The sequence below is a fragment of the Oncorhynchus masou genome, chromosome 29 (genome assembly GCF_036934945.1).
Source record: "Oncorhynchus masou masou isolate Uvic2021 chromosome 29, UVic_Omas_1.1, whole genome shotgun sequence".
Taxonomy (NCBI): Eukaryota; Metazoa; Chordata; class Actinopteri; order Salmoniformes; family Salmonidae; genus Oncorhynchus; species Oncorhynchus masou.
Window position 1 is genome coordinate 37,905,154 of NC_088240.1, and position 22,840 is coordinate 37,927,993.

The window sequence follows — 22,840 nt, forward strand, 5'->3', positions numbered from 1 at the left end:
AATACAGGACTGTTTTGATAGCTACCATGACAGTTATACAACTATAACAAGTCGAATTGCAACAGTAGCCTCAGGCCAGTGAACATATGTCAGTAAATTAAAACAAATATATTCCATTAGAGAAACACAACATGAGACGCAACATGCTTCATAGTAAAAGCTGCATGAGATGTAGCTTGTAGGAAAACCTCTGGGAATTAGTTGGGTGGGTCTGAATGCTTGTTTTTCTGCATTGTTAATTTGTTGGGCAATATGTTTTTCTGGGGGGTATTTACACACCAATGAATCCAGTTGATCCCTGGGACAGACAAATAGACGGCCGTTGATGCTGAGTGTGGAGAAGACGGAAATATCGTTGGGTTTTAGCACCACTTTATCTGAGGGAAAACAAACCAGCGATAATTAAACCATGATCCTATTAAATACAGTAGATTAGCATATTATTAGGGTCTGTTCTGAAGTCGCATAACAAGGGTAAGGAAAAGATGGCGCTGCAGTGGATATCGACCGTTTTACGGGCTCCCGACCAACTCAAACCAAATCTTATTAGCCACATGGGCCGAATACAACAGTGAAATGCTTACTTATGAGCCCCTAACCAACGATGCAGTTTAAAAAAAAACTACAGATAAGAATAAGAGATAAAAGTAACAAGAGCGGCATTAAAGAGCAGCAGCAAAATAACAATTGCGAGACTACAGAGTCAATGGGCGGGGACCGGTTAGTTGAGGTAGTATGTACATGTAGGTAGAGTTATTAAAGTGACTATGCATAGATGACAACAGAGAGTAGCAGTGGTGTAAAGAGGGGGGAGGGGGCAATGCAAATAGTCTGGGTAGCCATTTGATTAGCTGTTCAGGAATCTTATGGCTCGGGGGTAGAAGATGTTTCGAAGCCTCTTGGACCGAGACTTGGCGCTCCGGTACCACTTGCCGTGCGGAACAGTCTATGACTAGGGTGGCTGGAGTCCGACAATTTTTAGGGCCCTCTGACACCGCCTGGTATAGAGGTCCTGGATGGCAGGAAGCTTGGCCCCAGTGATGTACTGCGCCGTTCGCACTACCCTCTGTAGTGCCTTGCGATCAGAGGCCGAGCAGTTGCCATACCAGGCAGTGACGCAACCAGTTCTCGATGGTGCAGCTGTAGAAACTTTTGAGGATCTGAGGACCCATGCCAAATCTTTTCAGTCTCCTGAGGGGAATATATTTCACCGTGCCCTCTTCACAACGGTCTTGGTGTGCTTGGACCATGTTAGTTTGTTGGTGATGTGGACACCAAGGAACTCTCAACCTGCTCCACTGCAGCTCCGTCGATGAGAAAGTGGGCGTGCTCGGTCCTCTTTTTCCTGTAGTCCACAATCATCTCCTTTGTCTTCATCACGTTGAGGGAGAGGTTGTTGTCCTGGCACCACACGGCCAGGTCTCTGACCTCCTCCCTATAGGCTGTCTCATCGTTGTTGGTGATCAGGCCTACCACTGTTGTGTCATCGGCAAACTTAATGATGGTGTTGGAGTCGTGCCTGGCCGTGCAGTCATAAGTGAACAGGGAGTACAGGAGGGGACTGAGCACGCACCCCTGAGGGGCCCCTGTGTTGAGGATCAGCGTGGTGGATGTGTTGTTACCTACCCTTACCACTTGGGGGTGGCCGGTCAGGAAGTCCAGGATCCAGTTGCAGAGGGAGGTGTTTGGTCCCAGGGTCCTTCGCTTATTGATGAGCTTTGAGGGCACTATGGCGTTGAACGCTGAGCTGTAGTTAATGAAAAGCATTCTCACATAGGTGTTCCTTTTGTCCAGGTGGGAAAGGGCAGTGTGGAGTGCAATAAAGATTGCATCATCTGTGGACCTGTTGGAGCGGTATGCAAATTGGAGTGGTCTAGGGTTTTCTGGGATGATGGTGTTTATGTGAGCCATGACCAGCCTTTCAAAGCACTTCATGGCTACAGACGTGAATGCTACGGGTGTAAGATGGCACCGGAGCAGACGTTTACGTTCCCCCAGCAAATTGTGTTTTTTGTTGATTTATTTGCGTTGTTTGTAACTTATTGTTTTTACATATTTTGTACATAATGTTGCCGCTACCATCTCTTATGACCGGAAATAACTTCTAGACATCAGGACCGCGATTACTAACCACGGCTTGGTAGAATCCTTTTTCTCCTTTCACGACTCAGACGAGCCCGACGTGAAGGATATACTGCTTCCTCGGGAACAGGCCTCGATCCCCATGATCTGCGTGAAGAGGGGGCCGAGGGGCCGAAGGGCGGGCTGCCTTCCGAGAATTCATAGGCTATCGAATAAACCCCCACTTCCCTCCATTCTGCAAGCAAACATGCAATCCTTGGAGAATAAAATCGACGAGTTACGCCGAAGATTAAACTTTCAACGGGACACCACAGTCAGAGGCTGGCACTAAGACAGCATTGAACGAGCTGTATTCGGCCGTAAGCAAACAAGAAAACGCTCACCCAGAGGCGGCGCTCCTAGTAGCCGGGGACTTTAATGCAGGGAAACTTCAACATTCACAAGGCCGCCAGGACGTGTACTGCTGGCATGCGCTGAACAACTGGCAAGTGTCTTCACTGACATTTTCAATCTCTCCCTGTCTGAGACTGTAATACCAATATGTTTTAAGCAGACCACCATAGTCCCTGTGCCTAAGAACGCCAACATAGCCTGTCTAAATGACTATCACCCCGTATAACTCACATCTGTAGCCATGAAATGCTTTGAAAGGCTGGTCAATAGCTCACATCAACACCATCATCCTAAACACCTTGCACCCACTCCAAGTCACATACCGCCCCAACAGTTCCACAGATTACGCACTCTATTGCACTGCCCTTTCCCACTTGGATAAAAGGAGCGCCTATGCGCGAATGCTGTTCATTGACTACAGCTCAGTGTTCAACATCATAGTGCCATCCAAGCACATCAATAAGCTCAGGACCCTGGGACTAAACACCTCCCTCTGCAATTGGATCCTGGACTTCCAGACGGGGTGCCCCCTGGTTTGGAGAGTATTTAACAACACATCTGCCACATTGACCATGAACACGGGGGTACCTCAGTGTCCACAACGACAGGACTGTAATGAAGCGGGTCGAGAGCTTCAAGTTCCTCGGTGTCCACATCACTAAGGAATTAACATGGTCCACACTAACCAACACAGTCGTGAAGAAGGCACAACAACACCTCTTCTGAAAAGAATTGGGCCCTCAGATCCTCAAAAAGTTTTACAGCTGCACCACTGAGAGCATCTTGACTGGCTGCATCAACGCTTGGTATGGAAACTGCTTGGCAGCTACCCCCAAGCCATAATACTGCTGAATAGTTAATCAAATGGCTACCCGGACTATTTGCATGGAACCTTTTTTGCACCGACTCTCTTCCACTGACTCTACACACGCTCACTGGACTCACAAAACACACACACATATTGACGCCACACACACACACACTTTCCCACTCTTCACATACACTGCTGCAACTATGTTAATTTTCAATCCTGATTGCCTCGTCACTTTTACCCCTAGTCGTCCTCTAACTTTATTATCAAAGAAAATTGTCATAAATACTATGAAGAGGATGCACTCATGATAGCATTAGAACTGGCAATATTGCATTGATCATGACAGACGGGGGCATCCATCTTCCTCTGAATCCTCAGCAGAGAACTGGGCCCAGATTCTTAGCAGCAAAACAAATGCTAGTAAATAACAGATTTGTGGGCAATATGATTAGGATCTCAGAGACAAAGGAGCAGTGCTTCTGGCTTTATATTACTACTTGGTACGGGTGAAGCGCAGGTCAAACATAGGCCAGAGAAAGAGGTGGATCAGTACACCCTGGCAGAGACACTGGAATATCCATACAGCAAGTCCCAGCCGATGGCGGCAACATGCCGGTGTAGAATCTTATGAGTTGAAGCAAGTTTGCAGCAATATTGCCCCGACCTTTTCTCTATGCTGCAGGCCATGGCCCTCCTGTCCCTATACTGAGTATACACCGGGTAACTGAAACAGACCAATCCAGCACCAACACCCAATCATTTCTCGTAAATCAGGCCTGATTAATGAGCTTCATAGCATCTGTAAATAGCAGGCCATGTGTGGAAAGACTGTCAACCACCATCGTTTGATTAGCGTATAGCTGTGGCCCTTTTCACCTCCGGCCGAACTGAGGTTGACCAGGAGAAGGTCCTCCGCTGACCCCAGCTTGTCGGCCACTGCGCTGATGACCTCGCTGACCGAGGCGGCCATGGGGACCCGGATGGTGGTGTAGGTGTGGTCGCTGCAGTACACTTTGAACAGGACTGCATGGGGAGAGAGCACAGAGCACAATGCAGGCCCCTTAACATTTAGGGTTGAAGGATGGGTACTGGGAAGACAGATCAAAGGCCAAGCGCATCAGCCTTGTCATGGTAGAGGTTCAAAACAGATTAGAAAACACTGTGTCACTCCTGGCTGCAAGGCCAAAAGGCTCATGACTGCTACACTGTGCTTTTCTATAGCTTATAGCTAGCTCTCTTCGAATGCATATCCTGCATGTTTTCACACATACACACAGTATATATATAGATTTTTGAATTTTCATTGTTGGACATAAAAGACTGTAAAAAGACTGTGATTTTAATTTGGGAAATCTGTTCCCAAGTATCTCCACGCATATTAGAGAGACACGTGATCATCAAACAATATAAACAAAGGTTTGAAATGATTGTTTTAGTCAAATATTAGATATATTTGGCCAGTTGGAAAACCCTGCACTATGCCATACTTACTCTCATCATTACTCTTGATGGCCTGTCGTTTCTGCAGCTTCTCATCCACCATGCTGAACTGCCTCAACAGGATTTTGTGCTAGAACAGAACAGACAGAAGTGGGTTGGTTCAGAAGTGTGTTGGTTCAACAACATGACAACAAAACCATGGGTGGGAGTAGGATGTAGCTTGGGGAAATGTAGCTCAGGCTGCCAATGAAAACAAAAGCACAGAACAGAACTGCAGTGCTTGGGTCATAGCTGGGTGACATACCTTTTGTTGAGAGGATCTGGCGTCATCAGAGCTGAGAAGGCAAACAAAGTGAGATTACATCATGCTAAAGCCGAGGACACTAAAGACAAGTACAACGCAGTAACAATGCATTCACACACTTACTTGTTTTTAACGATCTTCTCTAACTCTGGGAGTTGATCTTTCAGAGCAGGAATCACCCTGGCATCATCAGATACAGACACAAAGAACTCCTGCAGCACACAACACACTCTCAATGGAGGAGAGATTAATGAGCCCAAACTAATTTGGATTATCAAATGACAAATCACTTATACTATTACAGCAAACAGTATATTTTTAAGCAACAAGCTGAATAAGAGTGCCTATTAATAAAAGGTTTGTGAGGAAGACACTGGTTACCTCTGCAATGGCAACCTATTCTCTTCATAGGGCACTTGTTTTGACCAGGGCCCTATGCCCTATATAGGGAATAGGGTGGGACTTGGTATGCATCCACTGACCTCTAGGAAGGCGAGGGAGGCATCCTCCTCCTGCAGGTGGTCTCCATGTACTGAGGCCCACTGCAGCACCAGCCTGATTACCCTCCTCTTGTTGTTCAGGGTATAGTCAAGACACTCCTGTTCTGAGCCCTGGGACGCCTCAGCATGGTAGGTGCAGGGCAGTTAAGGACAGAAACACGTCTGCGCTACATCATCTTCACTGACTCACATCTAGTCCAGGGGCCGTTTGTAGCAAGCGTCTCAGAGTAGAGGTTCTGATTCAGGATCCATGTTGCAATTTAAGTCACAATGAATATGATTATTTGGACAGGGCGGACCGGATCCTAGATTCTACTCTGCAATATTTAATACATAGAAGGGATACTGATTCTCATCAGTAGAAATACACACAAAACATACAGTAATTATTTGCTATTTTCAGTGACTGAAAGGATATTGGGCCATGAGCACCGGACACAGCTGACTGTTAGGGATGAAGACACAGTGCATGAGCACAAAGTCGTCCAGAGCTGGATCTGGGCAGACAGACAGACAGAAAAAGAGAGACACAGACAGAAAGAGAGAGAAAGAGAGAGAGAGAAGAGAGAGAGAAAAAGAGAGGGGGGAACCTGTGATGTCAGATGAAAGGATGCCAGACCAGGCCAGCAAGCTGACAGTACTACAGGCCTGATCACACATGGCTGCTGGCTCGGTCACCGCAGATGGCTGGGACATGAAAGCAGCCAGGAGTTCAAGCATAATTAGATCAGCCCTGTGATGCGCTGCTAATTATAAACATGAACAAACAGGTCAGCAGCAGCATGGAGGCCGGATGCTCGCTCTCTCTCTCTCTGATGATACAGAGGAGACAATCTAAGCACGCCATGACGAACACAACACATTAATCTACATTACAGTCTAATCAAATCTTATTTGTCACATGCGCCGAATACAACAAATGTAAGTAAGCACTTCACTGTAAGGTCTACAAGACCTTAACCAACAATGCAGTTAATAAAATTGCCCAAAAAGTAAGAGATAAGAATAAGAAATAATTAAAGAGCAGCAGTAAATAACAATAGCAGGGGGTACAAATACAGAGTCAATGTGTCAATGTGCGGGAACAGGGCACCACCGGTTAGTTGAGGTAGTATATACATGTAGGTAGAGTTATTAAAGTGACTATGCATAGATGACAACAGAGAGTAGCAGTGGTGTAAAGAGGGGGGAGGGGGCAATGCAAATAGTCTGGGTAGCCATTTGATTAGCTGTTCAGGAATCTTATGGCTCGGGGGTAGAAGATGTTTCGAAGCCTCTTGGATCTAGACTTGGCGCTCCGGTACCGCTTGCTGTGTGGTAGCAGTGAAAACAGTCTATGATTAGGGTGGATTGAGTCTGACAATTTTTAGGGCCTTCCTCTGACACCGCCTGCTATAGAGGTCCTGGGTGGCAGGAAGCTTGGCACTGGTGATGTACTGGGCCGTACGCACTACCCTCTGTAGTGCCTTGCGGTCGGAGGCCGAGCAGTTGCCATACCAGGCAGTGATGCAACCAGTCAGGATGTTCTCGATGGTGCAGCTGTAGAAACTTTTGAGGATCTGAGGACCCATGCCAAATCTTTTCAGTCTCCTGAGGGGTAATAGGTTTTGTCGTGCCCTCTTCCCAACTGTCGTGGTGTGCTTGGACCATGTTAGGTTGTTGGTGATGATGTGGATGCCGAGTTCTCAACCTGCTCCACTGCAGTCACGTTGATGAGAATGGGGGTGTGCTCGGTCCTCCTTTTCCTGTAGTCCACAATCATCTCCCTTTGTCTTCATCACATTGAGGGAGAGGTTGTTGTCCTGGCACCACACGGCCAGGTCTCTGACCTCCTCCCTATAGGCTGTCTCATCGTTGTTGGTGATCAGGCCTACCACTGTTGTGTCATCGGCAAACTTAATGATGGTGTTGGAGTCGTGCCTGGCTGTACAGTCATGAGTGAACATGGAGTATGGGAGGGACTGAGCACGCACCCCAGAGGGGCCCCCCGTGTTGAGGATCAGCTTGGCGGATGTGTTGTTACCTACCCTTCCCACCTGGGAGCAGCCCGTCAGTAAGTCCAGGATTCAGTTACAGAGGGAGGTGTTTAGTCCCAGGATCCTTAGCTTATTGATGAGCTTTGAGGGCACTATGGTGTTGAACGCTGAGCTGTAGTCAATGAATAGCATTCTCAGATAGGTGTTCCTTTTGTCCAGGTGGGAAAGGGCAGTGTGGAGTACAATACTGATTGCATCATCTGTGGATCTGTTGGTGCAGTATGCAAATTGTAGTGGGTCTAGAGTTTCTGGGATAATGGTATTGATGTGAGTCATGACCAGCCTTTCAAAGCATTTCATGGCTACAGACGTGAGTCTTACATCGGCTGCGGAGAGCGTTATCACACAATTGTCCGGAACAGCTGATGCTCTCATGCATGGTTCAGTGTTGCTTGCCTCAAAGCGAGCATAAACGTTATTTAGCTCATCTGGTAGGCTCGTGTCACTGGGCAGCTCTCGGCTGTGCTTCCCTTTGTAGTCTGTAATAGTTTGCAAAATCTGCCATAGCCGACGAGCATCGGAGCAGGTGTAGTACGATTCAATCTTAGGCCTGTACTGACGCTTTGCCTATTTGATAGTTCAGAGGGCATAGCGGGATTTCTTGAAAGCGGCAGCTCTACCCTTTAGCTCAGTGTGAATGTTGCCTGTAATCCATGGCTTCTGGTTGGGGTATGTACGTACAGTCACTGTGGGAACGACATCCTCGATGCACTTATTGATAAAGTCAGTGACTGATGTGGTGTACTCCTCAATGCCATCAGAACCGGAACATATTCAAGTCTGTGATAGCAAAACAGTCATATAGTTTAACATCTGCTTCATCTGACCACTTTTTTATAGACCGAATCCCTGGTGCTTCCTGCTTTAATCTTTGCTTGTAAGCAGGAGGATAGAGTTATGGTCAGATTTGCCAAATGGAGGGCGAGAGAGAGCTTTGTAAGTGTCTCTGTGTGTGGAGTGGTCTTGAATTTTTTCACCCCTCAGGTTGCACATTTAACTTTCTGACAGAAATTAGGTAAAACTGATTTAAGTTTCCCTGCATTAAAGTCCCCGGCCACTAGGAACACTGCCTCTGGATGAGCAATTTCCTGTTTGCTTATGGCGGAATACAGCTCATTGAGTGCGGTTTTAGTGCCAGCCTCGGTCTGTGGTGGTATGTAGACAGCTACAAAAAATACAGATGAAGACTCTCTAGGTAGATAGTGTGTCCAACAGCTTATCATGAGATACTCTACCTCAGGTGAGCAAAACCCTGAGACTTCCTTAGATAGTGAGTATAATCCGTCAGTTGTATGTTAGTAATGTCATCGTTCAGCCACGACTCGGTGAAACATAAGATATTACAGTTTTTTATGTCCCGTTGGTAGGATCTGTGTGCTTTCAGTTCGTCCCATTTATTTTCCAGCGATTGAACGTTAGCTAGCAGAACGGAAGGCAAGGGCAGATTAGCCATTCGTTGCCTGATCCTCACAAGGCATCCTGATATCTTTCTGCAAAACCTAAGTTTTCTTTTCCAGCGAATCACAGGGATCTGGGCCTGATTGGGTGTTACGAAACATGTTACGAACAACGCGAAAAAACTAACAAAATAGCATGGTTGGTTAATTAATTAAGAGCCAATAAGACAGCAGCTTTAAAAAATATAAAATAAATAAATAAATATATATATATATATATATATATATATATATATATATATATATATATATATATATATATATATATATATATATATATATATATATATATATACACACACACACATACATACAGTGGGGCAAAAAAGTATTTAGTCAGCCACCAATTGTGCAAGTTCTCCCACTTAAAAAGATGAGGCCTGCAATTTATCACCATAGGTACACTTCAACTAAGACAGACAAAATGAAAAAAAAAATCCAGAAAATCACATTATAGGATTTTTAATGAATTTATTTGCAAATTATGGTGGAAAATAAGTATTTGTTCACCTACAAACAAGCAAGATTTCTGGCTCTCAGACCTATAACTTCTTCTTTAAGAGGCTCCTCTGTCCTCCACTCATTACCTGTATTAATGGCACCTGTTTGAACTTGTTATCAGTATAAAAGACACCTGTCCACAACCTCAAACAGTCACACTCCAAACTCCACTATGGCCAAGACCAAAGAGCTGTCAAAATTGTTGACCTGCACCAGGCTGGGAAGACTGAATCTGCAATAGGTAAACAGCTTGGTTTGAATAAATCAACTGTGGGAGCAATTATTAGGAAATGGAAGACATACAAGACCACTGATAATCTCCCTCGATTTGGGGCTCCACGCAAGATCTCACCCCGTGGGGTCAAAATGATCACAAGAACGGTGAGCAAAAATCCCAGAACCACACTGGGGGACCTAGTGAATGACCTGCAGAGAGCGGGGACCAAAGTAACAAAGCCTATCATCAGTAACACACTACGCCGCCAGGGACTCAAATCCTGCAGTGCCAGACGTGTCCAGGCCCATCTGAGGTTTGCTAGAGAGCATTTGGATGATCCAGAAGAAGATTGGGAGAATGTCATATGGTCAGATGAAACCAAAATAGAACTTTTTGGTAAAAACTTAACTTGTCGTATTTGGAGGACAAAGAATGCTGAGTTGCATCCAAAGAACACCATACCTACTGTGAAGCATGGGGGTGGAAACATCATGCTTTGGGACTGTTTTTCTGCAAAGGGACCAGGACAACTGATCCGTGTAAAGGAAAGAATGAATGGGGCCATGTATCATGAGATTGAGTGAAAACCTCCTTCCATCATCAGCAAGGGTATTGAAGAGGAAACGTAGCTGGGTCTTTCAGCATGACAATGATCCCAAACACACCACCCGGGCAACGAAGGAGTGGCTTCGTAAGAAGCATTTCATGGTCCTGGAGTGGCCTAGCCAGTCTACAGATCTCAACCCCATAGAAAATCTTTGGAGGGAGTTGAAAGTCCGTGTTGCCCAGCAACAGCCCCAAAACATCACTGCTCTAGAGGAGATCTGCATGGAGGAATGGGCCAAAATACCAGCAACAGTGTGTGAAAACCTTGTGAAGACTTACAGAAAACGTTTGACATCTGTCATTGCCAACAAAGGGTATATAACAAAGTATTGAGATAAACTTTTGTTATTGACCTAATACTTATTTTCCACCATAATTTGCAAATAAATTCATTAAAAATCCTACAATGTGATTTTCTGGATTTTGTTCTCTCATTTTGTCTGTCATAGTTGAAGTGTACCTTATGATGAAAATTACAGGCCTCATCTTTTTAAGTGGGAGAACTTGCACAATTGGTGGCTGACAATACTTTTTTGCCCCACTGTATATATATATATTAATAAAAATAAATATCACAAGGTTGAAATATTTGTCATTGAAAATAAGAATTTGTTCTTAAAAAAAATGGTCCCTACACAGTGGTGAGAGATGTTATTGGAGTGACAGAGTGCACTACTACTCTACCTGATTCGTTAAGGTGAGAGTCCAGTCGCATCATTTCCAGAAAGTGCTCCAGAATCTTCTCCGGTGTCCCGGACATCACAGTGTATCTGGAATGGCAGTGTCAATCAATCACCTACTAATCAAGACAAGTTTACTGCTAGTGCTCACTACTGTTCCTATGCCACACTTCAATGACCTGTGTCCTCTCAATACCTGGCTGTGATTACTACATTAGATAACAATCCTCAAACAACAGTCAAAGAGGTCCTGACCACCGCTGTAGGTTTTAGGGGGATGGCTGGGTGAGAAAGGGTGTGGAAGCCTCTCCATAGGTACAACACATGAAGAGACCACCACTCGACCATAAGAATCAACACGCTACAAGCCAGGCTTGTTGTGATTGGCTAGGGAAAGGGAGAGAGAGGATGAGGCGTGTCTGTCCCAAATGGGACCCTATTCCCCATAGGGCCCTGGTAAAAAGAAAGTAGGGAAAAGGATGCCGTTTGGCATGCAGGCGGTGTGTGCCAGGCACTCCACAGGGGAAGGAGAGGAGCTTGACACCCTCACACTCTTCATATGTGACTGGCGCTGTAGTTGATTAGAGGCCTACTCTGGCAGAGTGATTGTGACCCGCGGGGCCTGCCTTCTCCCCGGGAGCCCATCTCTCAGTCATTACCATTAATGTGTCTCTCTCCATTACTGCAGCCGCGGTCACTGACAGCAGCTGCCATTAAGACTAGCTAGTAGCTAGCAGACGTCTGCAGCCTTGTAGCCTCAGTCTTGGCTTTACAATAGAACTTCTGCCCCCGGCAACCAGATCCGCACTACTATGCACTCTTTAGCCGAGGGTAGCTCACAAACCCACCCACTTTTTACACTCTGTGCAAATTTTCAAGAGTCTCTCACACTAACCTCACTCCCTGTTATGAATCTAACGTCAAGAGACATTATCACACACATGACCAGCCCTACAGGAGAGAGTATCTCACACACCCACAGTCCCCTTTAACTTCCTAGTGAACTCTACCTCTACTGAACAGTGCTGCTACAGAAAGCAGTTCAATCATATTGTGAGGGGATGACTGGGTCAGACAGATAGAGAGTTAGCTCAGTACTTATAGTGTGAGGAGGTGGCTGTGGTGGTGGTGGAGCCATGGGTGGAGGCCTGGCTGCTGGGGCTCTTCTCCAGGACCAGAACATCCTGATAATGCTCTTTCAAACGCACCGTGTTGGCCTCTACATCCTGGACACACACAATTGATCATTATGTCATCATAAATCATTGTACTGTTGTTATGTTTTATTATGTGTTGGCCTCCACATCCTGGACACACACAATTGATCATTATGTCATTATAAATCATTGTACTGTTTATTATGAAATGACATGCCATTCCTAATGACTACAAGTGGTTGTTATCTGGATGTTAAGTTTTTGAAAATGAATAAATACATTTCCGACTGAATAGTACCGTAGCAAATCCTGCAGAGTAGACCATCCCCCAAAATGGCTAGGATGACTTCTCTCTCCGACTCTAGTGGCATCTGGTAGTTAACATGGAGGCTACACTACATTACATCATCCCATCAGAACTATGGTACTGTAAGCATGGTGGATTAGTCTGCTAGTACAACTGACAGGGAGACTGGGCGGTCAGCATTTTGACTGAGGCGGAGTCGCAAATGGCACCCTATTGTCTATGTAGTGCACTACTTTTGACCAGGATGTGCAGTTTATAGGGAATAGGGTGTCGTTTGGGAAGCAGACTATGTGGCCCAGAAGCCCATCAGTCCAAAGCCAACAGGAGATTTACAGAGGAGGAGGACTCAATGAGCCGCATACAAAGGGTCTGTCTCTGTGGATCACACAGATGTCCATCATCCATCCGCTTTTCAGTAGACACAATCAAGACCCTGATGTCCTATCAAAGTCCAATGCAAGCTGCACGTGGGCGGAGCTAAACAATAGGCTGTGGAGGGAGAATGTAGAGAGACTGATAGCCCAGACGCAGGCAGATGTCGATATTGATCTAGTATTGATGGTTGCATCTTACAATCCAACCGTATTGTATGCAGCCGGTAATACACTCGTATCCCCTGTGGACCGGTTCGTCCTGCGGACCGGTTCGTCCTGCGGACCGGTTCGTCCTGTGGACCGGTTCGTCCTGTGGACCGGTTCGTACTTAAAACATTCTCCACTCAGGCTGCAAAGGCGACGATTTCCTCCTGAACTAAACTCAGCAACAATAAAAAAATGGCCCTTTTTTATTACCCTGTCTTTCAAAGATAATTCAAAAAAATATATATTTTTGCAAATCCAAATAACTTCACAGATCTCCATTGTAAAGGGTTTAAACACTGTTTACCATGCTTATTCAATGAACCATTACCAATTGGGGCAGCAGGGTAGCCTAGTGGTTAGAGCGTTGGACTAGTTACCAAAAGGTTGCAAGTTCGAATCCCCGAGCTGACAAGGTACAAATCTGTCGTTCTGCCCCTGAACAGGCAGTTAACCCACTGTTCCTAGGCCGTCATTGAAAATAAGAATTTGTTCTTAACTGACTTGCCTAGTAAAATAAAGGTAAAATAAAAAATAAAAAATATTAATGAACGTGGAACGGTCGTTAAGACACTAACAGCTTACAGACGGTAGGCAATTAAGGTCACAGTTATGAAAACTTAGGACACTAAAGAGGCCTTTCTACGGACTCTGAAACAAAACTAAAGAAAGATGCCCAGGGTCCCTGCTCATCTGCATGAATATTCTTTTGGCATGCTGCAAAGAGGCCTGAGGACTGCAGGTGTGGCCAGGGCAATAAATTGAAATGTCCGTACTGTGAGACGCCTAAGATAGGGAGACAGGACAGACAGCTGATCGTCCTCGCAGTTGCAGACCAAGTGTAACAACACCCGCACAGGATCGGTACATCCAAACATCACACAGGTACAGGATGGCAACAACTGCCCGAGTTACACCAGGAAAGCACAATCCCTCCATCAGTGCTCAGTCTGTCCGCAATAGGCTGAGAGAGGCTGGACTGAGGGCTTGTAGGCCTGTTGTCTGGTGAAGACCTGCCTTACATCACCGGCAACAACGTTGCCTATGGGCACAAACACACCTTCGCTGGACTGAAAAAAAAGTGCTCTTCACTGACGAGTCGCGGTTTTGTCTCACCGGGGGTGATGGTCGGATTCGCGTTTATCGTCTAAGGAGTGAGCGTTACACCGAGGCCTGTACTCTGGAGCAGGATTGATTTGGAGGTGGAGGGTCCATCATGGTCTGGGGAGGTGTGTCACAGCATCATTGGACTGAGCTTGTTGTCATTGCAGGCAATCTCAAAGCTGTATGTTACAGGGAAGACATCCTCTTTCCTCATGTGGTACCCTTCTTGCAGGCTCATCCTGACATGACCCTCTATCATGACAATGCCACCACCAGCTCGTTCTGTGTGTGATTTCCCGCAAGACAGGGATGTCAGTGTTCTGCCATGGCCAGCGAAGAGCCCGGACCTCAATCCCATTGAGCACGTCTGGGACCTGTTGGACCGGAGGGTGAGGGCTAGGGCCATTCCCCCCCAGAAATGTCCGGGAACTAGCAGGTGCCTTGGTGGAAGGGTGGGGTAATATCTCGCAGCAAGAACTGGCAAATCTAGTGCAGTCCATGAGGAGGAGATGCACTGCAGTACTTAATGCAGCTGGTGGCCACACCAGATACTGACTGTTACTTTTGATTTTGGACCCCCCCTCCTTTTTGTTCAGGGACACATTATTCAATCTGTTAGTCACATGTCTGTGGAACTTGTTCAGTTGTTGAATCTTGTTATGTTCAAACAAATATTTACACGTTAAGTTTGCTGAAAATAAACGCAGTTGACAGTGAGAGGACGTTTCTTTTTTTGATGAGTTTAGATTTATTGACAAGAAGAAGGAAAAAAACTGGGGGAAATATGCATGCTTTCTTTATGGCTAATGCTACTTCCTGATGTTGCACCCAGCATAGAGAATGCTGCAGCCTGATTGGCTGAACGCGATACGCAACATCCGGAACTAGCATTCCTTCCTAGGCATTAACCACTTTAGCATGGTGGTGGAAAATGGTGTTTCATAAAGAAAGTATGCATATTTTTTCCCCCACCTTCTCACCGTGAAATCTAGTTCTGGAACAAATTGATGCATTTGCAGCCTGAATGGAGAATGTAAGATACGAACTGGTCCACGGGGATATGAGTGTATTGCCAGCTGCATTCAAGTGTTTGGACGGCAAGATGGCAACGACTCAATATCGCCATCTGCTGGCCATTGGGCTAAGAGTCTGACAGTTGACAGTTTGGCTTTAGCGTTTATACCGTACCTCTCCTACATACAACGGACTCCATTGTCCCACGTAGTTGATAGTAGTCTATCTTTAAAACAATTATATGAAAATGGGGACTTGACTCTTAACTGGTACAACTGGTTAATATATGCATCATTCTGATGAACACCTCTCTTTGTAGGAGCTGCAATGTTGAATCCGAATCTCAAACAATAGAGGGAGACTACACCATTAATACAGACAAAGTGGAATTTCACTGAGCTTAGTGGACAGAGAGGTTGGGGGGGCCATGCCATCTCCTGTGAGGACAAAAAGGATTTCCCCAGATAACTCACTTTGAGGATCCGATTGAAGTCCTCCTTGTCCACACGTAGGAAGTGGCAGTTATCCTCTCGTAGGACAATGGAGGCGGCGCGGGGGGCATCGTTGACCAGAGCAAGCTTCCCAAAGTCATCTCCCTCATGCAGCGTGCAAACAACCCCCTATGTGAAACAGGACAAGAATAAGCAAACAAAGCCCTTAAAGAGCATAAGATGACAGCATACAATAGTTTTACATCTGCTATGTAATTTATCCACTCTCATATTTTCTATAATTGGCTGTAGTGATTAGCTGAATACTGATCAAATGGGGATGAGTCGTATGAGATGCCAGATTCAAATAACATTTGAACAATCTTTTTTTAAATCTTTTTTTTACCTTTCCATAAATGACAACGTTTACAGAGCCCTTTAGAATGATGTACCACGATGTGCCTTCCTCCCCTTGATTGAACACTGCAAGTGAAAATGATAACATATCAAAACGGATATTTATCCAACAAAACATTTCCAAGAATGCATCTCAATGCATTAACTTACAGAAACAACCACAAAGGATTTACTATTTAATCTGGGATTTTCTTTCTGCCTCCATATAGATGGTGCATTTATAAAATCAATGAATAGCGTGCAAAGTTGATCAAGTTAAAAAGGGGTTGAACTTTGGTCATGGAGGCAGTGTTAAACTACTTACACACGGTTCCTGCTTTGGCATGGGACTCAAAGATCAGGACTCTGGCTAACTCCTTCTTTACCTGTAGAAGCAGTGGGGGGAAACACAGCTAGGTTACAGGGTTGACATCATACAGTCAAGTAAAGTATTCAACCCCCTTGGCCTTTCTCCTATTTTGTTTCATTACAACCTGTAATTGAAATGGATTTTCATTTGGATTTCATGTGATGGACATACACAAAATTGTCCAAATTGGTGAAGTGAAATGAAAAAAATTCATAAAAAATGTAAATTGAAAAGTGGGCTATGAAGCCCCTAAATATGATTTGGTGCAACCAATTACGTTCAGAAGTTACATAATTAGTTAAATTAAGTCCACTTGTGTGCAATCTAAGTGTCACATGATCTGTCACATGATCGCAGTATATATACACCTGTTCTGAAAGGCCCCAGTGTCTGCCACACCACTAAGAAAGGGGCACCACCAAGCACTATGAAGACTAAGGAGCTCTCCAAACAGGTCAGGGACAAAGTAGTGGAGAAGTACAGATCAAGGTTGGGTTATAAAAAAATATCTGAAACTTTGAACATCCCACAAGGCACCATTAAATCCATTATGGAAAGAATATGGCACCACAACAAACCTGCCAAAAGAGGGCTACACACCAAAACTCACAGACCAAGCAAGGAGGGCATTCATCAGAGAGGCACCAAAGATACCAAAGATAACCCTGAAGATCCACAACGGAGACTGGAGTACCTGTCCATAGGACCACTTTAAGCCGTACACTCCACAGAGCTGGGTTTATGGAAGAGTGGCCAGAAAAAAGCCATTGCTTAAAGAAAAAAATAAGCAAACACGTTTGTTGTTTGCCAAAAGGCATACGGAAGAAGGTACTCTGGTCAGATGAGACTAAAACTGAGCTGTTTGGCTATAAAGGAAAATGCTATGTCTGGTGCAAACCCAACACCTCTCATCACCCCGAGAATACCATCCCCACAGTCTAGCATGGTGGTGGCAGCATCATGCTGTGGGGATGTTTTTCATCGACAAGGACTGGGAAACTGGTCAGAATTGAAAGATGGCACTAAATAAAGGGAAATTCTTGAAGGAAACCGGTCTCAGTCTTCCAGTAATTTGAGACTGGGACAGAGGTTCACCTTCCAGCAGGACAATGACGCTAAGCATACTGCTAAAGCAACACTCGAGTGGTTTAAAGGGAAATATTTAAATGTCTTGGAATGGCCTAGTCAAAGCCCAGACCTCAATCCAATTGAGAATCTGTGGTATGACTTAAAGATTGCTGTACACCAGCGGAACCCATCCAACTTGAAGGAGCTGGAGCAGTTTTGCCTTGAAGAATGGGCAAAAATCCCAGTGGCTAGATGTGCCAAGCTAATAGAGACATACCCCAAGAGACATGCAGCTGTAATTGCTGTAAAAGGTGGCTCTACAAAGTATTGACTTTGGGGGGGTGAATAGTTATGCATGCTCAAGTTCTGTATTTTTGTCTTGTTTGTTTCACAATAAAACATATTTTGCATCTTCAAAGTGGCAGTCAGGCTGTGTAAATCAAAATATACAAACCCCCCAAAATCTATTTTAATTCCAGGTTGTAAGGCAACAAAATAGGAAAAATGCCAGGGGGGTGAATACTTTCGCAAGCCACACTCCGACAATGAATTATGAATGTAACCGAATCTGTACTCACAGTGGTGGATAGGTGCGATAAGGCTTTTATATGGAGCAGCTCCTCATAAATTATCTCCAAATCATCTGCTGTCCTCTGTCTTGGCCTGGGGAAGGGGAAACATGCACCGATAAAACAAATCATTTTTAAACGTATTAACTTCAAACAGGACCTTCGCATCAGCTTTGCACTTTGCTTAGATATCTTATTTATCTTGCCTAACCCAAACTTTCCAGACCTGCATACATCATACCCGCAGGTGGCGATCTCTGTGATCTTACTGTTTCCTCAGGATCATGCGCATGTGTGCGTCAGGGCCTATTTGGGAGAGGAGGAGGAGGGTATCCTGCAGCTCCTCATCGCTCTCCCTGGCCTCCTTCTCACTGGGCAGGGGAGTGTCATCCTGCTCATCATCCAAGAAACGGTAGAACAGATACTTGTCCTGGAAGGTCAGCTCCTGGTCCACTGCAACCCCAACAAACAGAGAACACACAGTGTTTAGAGATGGACCGGCTTTCACATGCAGACAGACAGACAGAGAGGTTACTCTTAGTACCGTCTACTGGACTGTTCTGGCTCACCGTGGTTGAGAACTCCTTCCTCCAGCAGCACCTGCCACATGCCCACTGCTTGAATGCGAGAGCGAACACAGGAGCTCTGCTGCATCTGCCAGTCAACCAGCTCTGTTCCCACACAGCATTGCCTGGAAACATCACATCAGGAAAAAACAAACATAACCAATACACAAACCGACAGATGTACACGTACTGTGATATGAGTGTACCAGGTGTACATGGTAAAGGGGATAGTCCAACCCACCTGTATGTCTTCAGGTGGTACTTCCTGTCTCGGATGATGTGGGGAGCTCTGGAGAGGATGGCATCACGTAGAACCTTCCCTGCTCGCATGATCTTCTCAGATGGGACCTGTGGGGAGAAAATGGGCCTTATACTAGAGAGGCCAGGCCTTATAATAGAGGAGAGAAAAGGAGATCAATGGACAGACACAGATGAGATGGCCTCTATTTGTGTGATGGTCTTTACTACCCGAGAAATGGATTTAGGATGGATTTTGTCTGGGCTTTCTGTGAAGGATTTCTGAAAAGTAAAATGACATGACATTGACTGGGAAACGCGCACACACACACGTACACACGGAAACATCATGGATTTCAAAAACTCCCTAAAACACTTCTGCGAGCAGGCCTTTCTAATCGACCTGGCCTGGGTATCCTGGAAGGATATTGACCTCATCACGTCAGTAGAGGATGCCTGGTTGCTCTTTAAAAAGTGCTTTCCTCACCAGCTTAAATAAGCATGCCCCTTTCAAAAAATGTAGAACTAAGAACAGATATAGCCCTTGGTTCAACACAGACTTGACTGCCCAGCACAAAAACATCCTGTGGCGTACTGCACTAGCGTCAAATATTCCCCGCGATATGCAACTTTTCAATGAAGTCAGGAACCAATATACACAGTCAGTTAGGAAAGCAAAGGCTAGCTTTTTCAAACAGAAATTTGCATCCTGCAGCACTAATTTCAAAAAGTTTTGGGACACTAAAGTCCATCGAGAATAAGAGCACCTCCTCCCAGCTGCCCACTGCACTGAGGCTAGGAAACACGGTCATCATCGATAAATCCACAATGCACGAGAATTTCAATAAGCATTTCTCTACAGCTGTCCATGCTTTCCATCTGGCTACCCCAACCCCGGCCAACAGCTCTGCACCCCCCGCAACAACTGGCCCAGACCTCCCACGCTTCTCCCAAATCCAGATAGCTGATGTTCTGAAATAGCTGCAAAATCTGGGTCTCAACAAAATCTGGACCCTCTCTTAAATTATCCGCTACCATAGTTGCAACCCCTATTACTAGTCTGTTCAACCGCTCTTTTGTATCGTCAGATTCCTAAAGATTGGAAAGCTGCCGCGGTCATCCCCCTCTTCAAAGGGGGAGACACTCTAGACCAAAACGGTTACAGACCTATATCCATCCTGCCCTGCCTTCCTAAAGTTTTCGAAAGCCAAGTTAAACAGATCACCGCCCATTTCGAATCCCACCGCACCTTCTCTGCTATGCAATCCGGTTTCCGAGCTGGTCACGGGTGCACCTTAGCCACGCTCAAGGTCCTAAACGATATCATAACCACCATCAATAAAAAACAGTACTGTGCAGCAGTCTTCATCGACCTGGCCAAGGCGACTCTGTCAATCACCGCATTCTTATCGGCAGACTCAACAGCCTTGGTTTCTCTAATGACAGCCTCGCCTGGTTCACTCATGCTGCCAAACATACCCTCGTAAAACTGACTACCCTACCGATCCTCTGGCGATGTCATTTACAAAATAGCCTCCAACACTCTACTCAGAAAATTGGATGCAGTCTATCACAGTGCCATCCGTTTTGTCACTAAAGCCCCATATACTACCCACCACTGCGACCTGTATGCTCTCGTTGACTGGTCCTTGCTACATATTTGTCGCCAAACCCACTGGCTCCAGGTCATCCATAAGTCTTTGCTAGGTAAATCTCAGCCTCATCTCAGCTCACTGGTCACCATAGCAACACCCACCCGTAGCACACGCTCCAGCAGGTATATTTCACTGGTCATCCCCAAAGCCAACACCCCCATCACTGAAGTTGGAGACTTACATCTCCCTCACTAACTCCAGTGTTAATTGCTAAATTGTTATTACCTCGCCACTATGGCTTATTTATTGCCTTCCCTCCTTACTTCATTTGAACACACTGTACACTGATTTTCTTGAGTGTGTTTATCCCATGTGTAACTCTGTTGTTTTTGTCGCACTGATTTGCTTTATCTTGGCCAGGTCGCACTAGTAAATGAGAACTTGTTCTCAACTGTCCTACCTGGTTAAATAAAATAAAAAAATGGATTTCAAAATAAAAGAACAAAATGAAGGACAGGGATGATAAGAACATTTGAGATTGTATAACACACGATACAGACTTTAGTGAATGGCCGCAGTTCCCTCCCTATCAATGATGACAGAGATTAGGCCCGTGTGAAGATGTAGCCTTTAACCACTATCGACCAAGGGCATACTTTCAGATAAACCAAGGGTATGGCAAAATGACAGCTGTACAGACGCACTCTCCAAAAAGCCAGCCAGCCATACAAACAGCCTTCCCTCCCACTCATTCCCATGGTCCTAAAGTCAGCCTGCTAAACTGCATTTTCCTTTAAAAATCAGGATTGGAATGATTTCAGTAGCCCATTTTAAATGGTTGGTGTTGGGCCATACCCAATTGACAACCATATAAACAACCTCCACTGTCAACAGGGCCCTGTTAAATCGGAAGTTAAATCAACAGCTGGTGTCTGCTGTCTGTGCTTACATCCCAACCCTTGGACCCACAGCACAGAAACCACCTTGAACAAGTCATGTATGGATGTGTTATTCATGAGTTCTACAGCAGAGAAGAATCAAACTGACCTATACATACAGCAGCACTCTATACTACAAAGCGGACATGACAACGACTGTTCAAACTCTATAACACCTCCTTTCTAGCATAATTTCTCTCACAGCCAAGAACAATACTTACCTAGATGTTTAAAGGGATACTTCAGAATTTTGGAAATGAGGTCTAGTATGAAGGAAGTTAAGAGATAGTGTCGCAAGCCAATGCTAACTAGCATTAGCACAGTGACTGGAAGTCTATTTGTATCGGGGGTATAACTGAGCTCAAGTGCATCCCGTTTCCATTGATCACCCTTGAGATGTTTCTACAACTGGATTGTGGTAAATTCAATGGATTGGACATGATTTGGAAAGGCACACAACTGTCTATATAAAAGGTCCCACAGTTCACAGCGCATGTCAGAGCCAAACCAAGCCGTGAGGTCGAAGGAATTGTCCGTAGAGCCCCGTAGAGCCCCGGTTCCGGGTTGGAGCGAGCGGTCGCATCTACACTTCGGTCCGCAGGTAGTATAACTTTTCATTACATTTCATTATAGTACAACGGTTTGATTTGTCTAATCTTAGCAATTTCTTCTTAGCTAGCTACATAGCCGTCTTTGTATCAAAGATAATTGCGTAATTATCGTATTTCGTCGTCCTAACGTAGTCTACACTGCTTTCTGCCCAGCAGCTAGCTAACGTCCACTAGCACAGTAGCTAGCTAACGTCCACTAGCACTGTAGAAACTATTACACTCAACGACTCGATTAGTGTAGTGTTAGCTAGCTACATAGTTGTCTTTGCTGTCTTCGTTTCCAAGGTAATTGTGTAGTTTAGAGTGTGTAGACTTAGAGTGATTATCTTAATTTACCGAGGTTAGCTAGCCAGCTATTTGTCGTCCTTAACGTAGGAGTCACTGCTAGCTAGCTAGCTAGCCAACAGCTAGCCAACGTCTTCCGAATTGAACTTCAACAACCCGGTCAACATTCCGCCTCGCTCCACAGGTAGTATCACATTTTCATTTCACTTCATTACAGTACAACGGTTTGATTTGTTTGATCGTAGCTAGCTAGCTACATAGCCGTCTTTGTATCTAAGACAATTGTGTAGTCTGGAGCGATTTTCTAGGTTAGCTAGCCAGCTATTGTCGTTCTTTTAACGTAACGTTACGTAATCAACACTGCTAGCTAGCCCCCGAATAGCAGCACTGTAGAAACTATTACACTCGACGGAACGACTTGATTAGTGTAGTGTCAACAACGTAGCCACTGCCAGCTAGCCTACTCCAGCAGTACTGTATCATTTCAATCATTTTAGTCAATAAGATTCTTGCTACGTAAGCTTAACGTTCTGAACATTCGATAAGTGTAGTCCACTTGTCATTCCAATCTCCTTTGCATTAGC

At 45.2% G+C, this 22,840-nt stretch overlaps 1 protein-coding gene across 3 annotated transcripts in view; it reads right to left on the minus strand.

Moving 5' to 3' along the window:
* Positions 1–22,840, minus strand: part of LOC135519528 (rap guanine nucleotide exchange factor 4-like) — a 52,723-nt gene that overhangs the window by 7,502 nt on the left and 22,381 nt on the right. For all 3 annotated transcript variants that reach the window (XM_064944759.1, XM_064944760.1, XM_064944761.1), the window contains 16 exons: positions 18,832–18,938; positions 18,594–18,715; positions 18,294–18,477; positions 18,034–18,118; positions 16,343–16,403; positions 16,028–16,104; positions 15,664–15,810; positions 12,129–12,256; positions 11,035–11,120; positions 5,952–6,030; positions 5,516–5,666; positions 5,157–5,245; positions 5,034–5,064; positions 4,781–4,859; positions 4,166–4,312; positions 280–377 (listed from right to left, as the gene is read on the minus strand). In XM_064944759.1, coding sequence (XP_064800831.1) covers positions 280–377; positions 4,166–4,312; positions 4,781–4,859; positions 5,034–5,064; positions 5,157–5,245; positions 5,516–5,666; positions 5,952–6,030; positions 11,035–11,120; positions 12,129–12,256; positions 15,664–15,810; positions 16,028–16,104; positions 16,343–16,403; positions 18,034–18,118; positions 18,294–18,477; positions 18,594–18,715; positions 18,832–18,938 — 1,671 coding nt within the window. The remainder of the gene's footprint in view (positions 1–279; positions 378–4,165; positions 4,313–4,780; positions 4,860–5,033; positions 5,065–5,156; positions 5,246–5,515; positions 5,667–5,951; positions 6,031–11,034; positions 11,121–12,128; positions 12,257–15,663; positions 15,811–16,027; positions 16,105–16,342; positions 16,404–18,033; positions 18,119–18,293; positions 18,478–18,593; positions 18,716–18,831; positions 18,939–22,840) is intronic.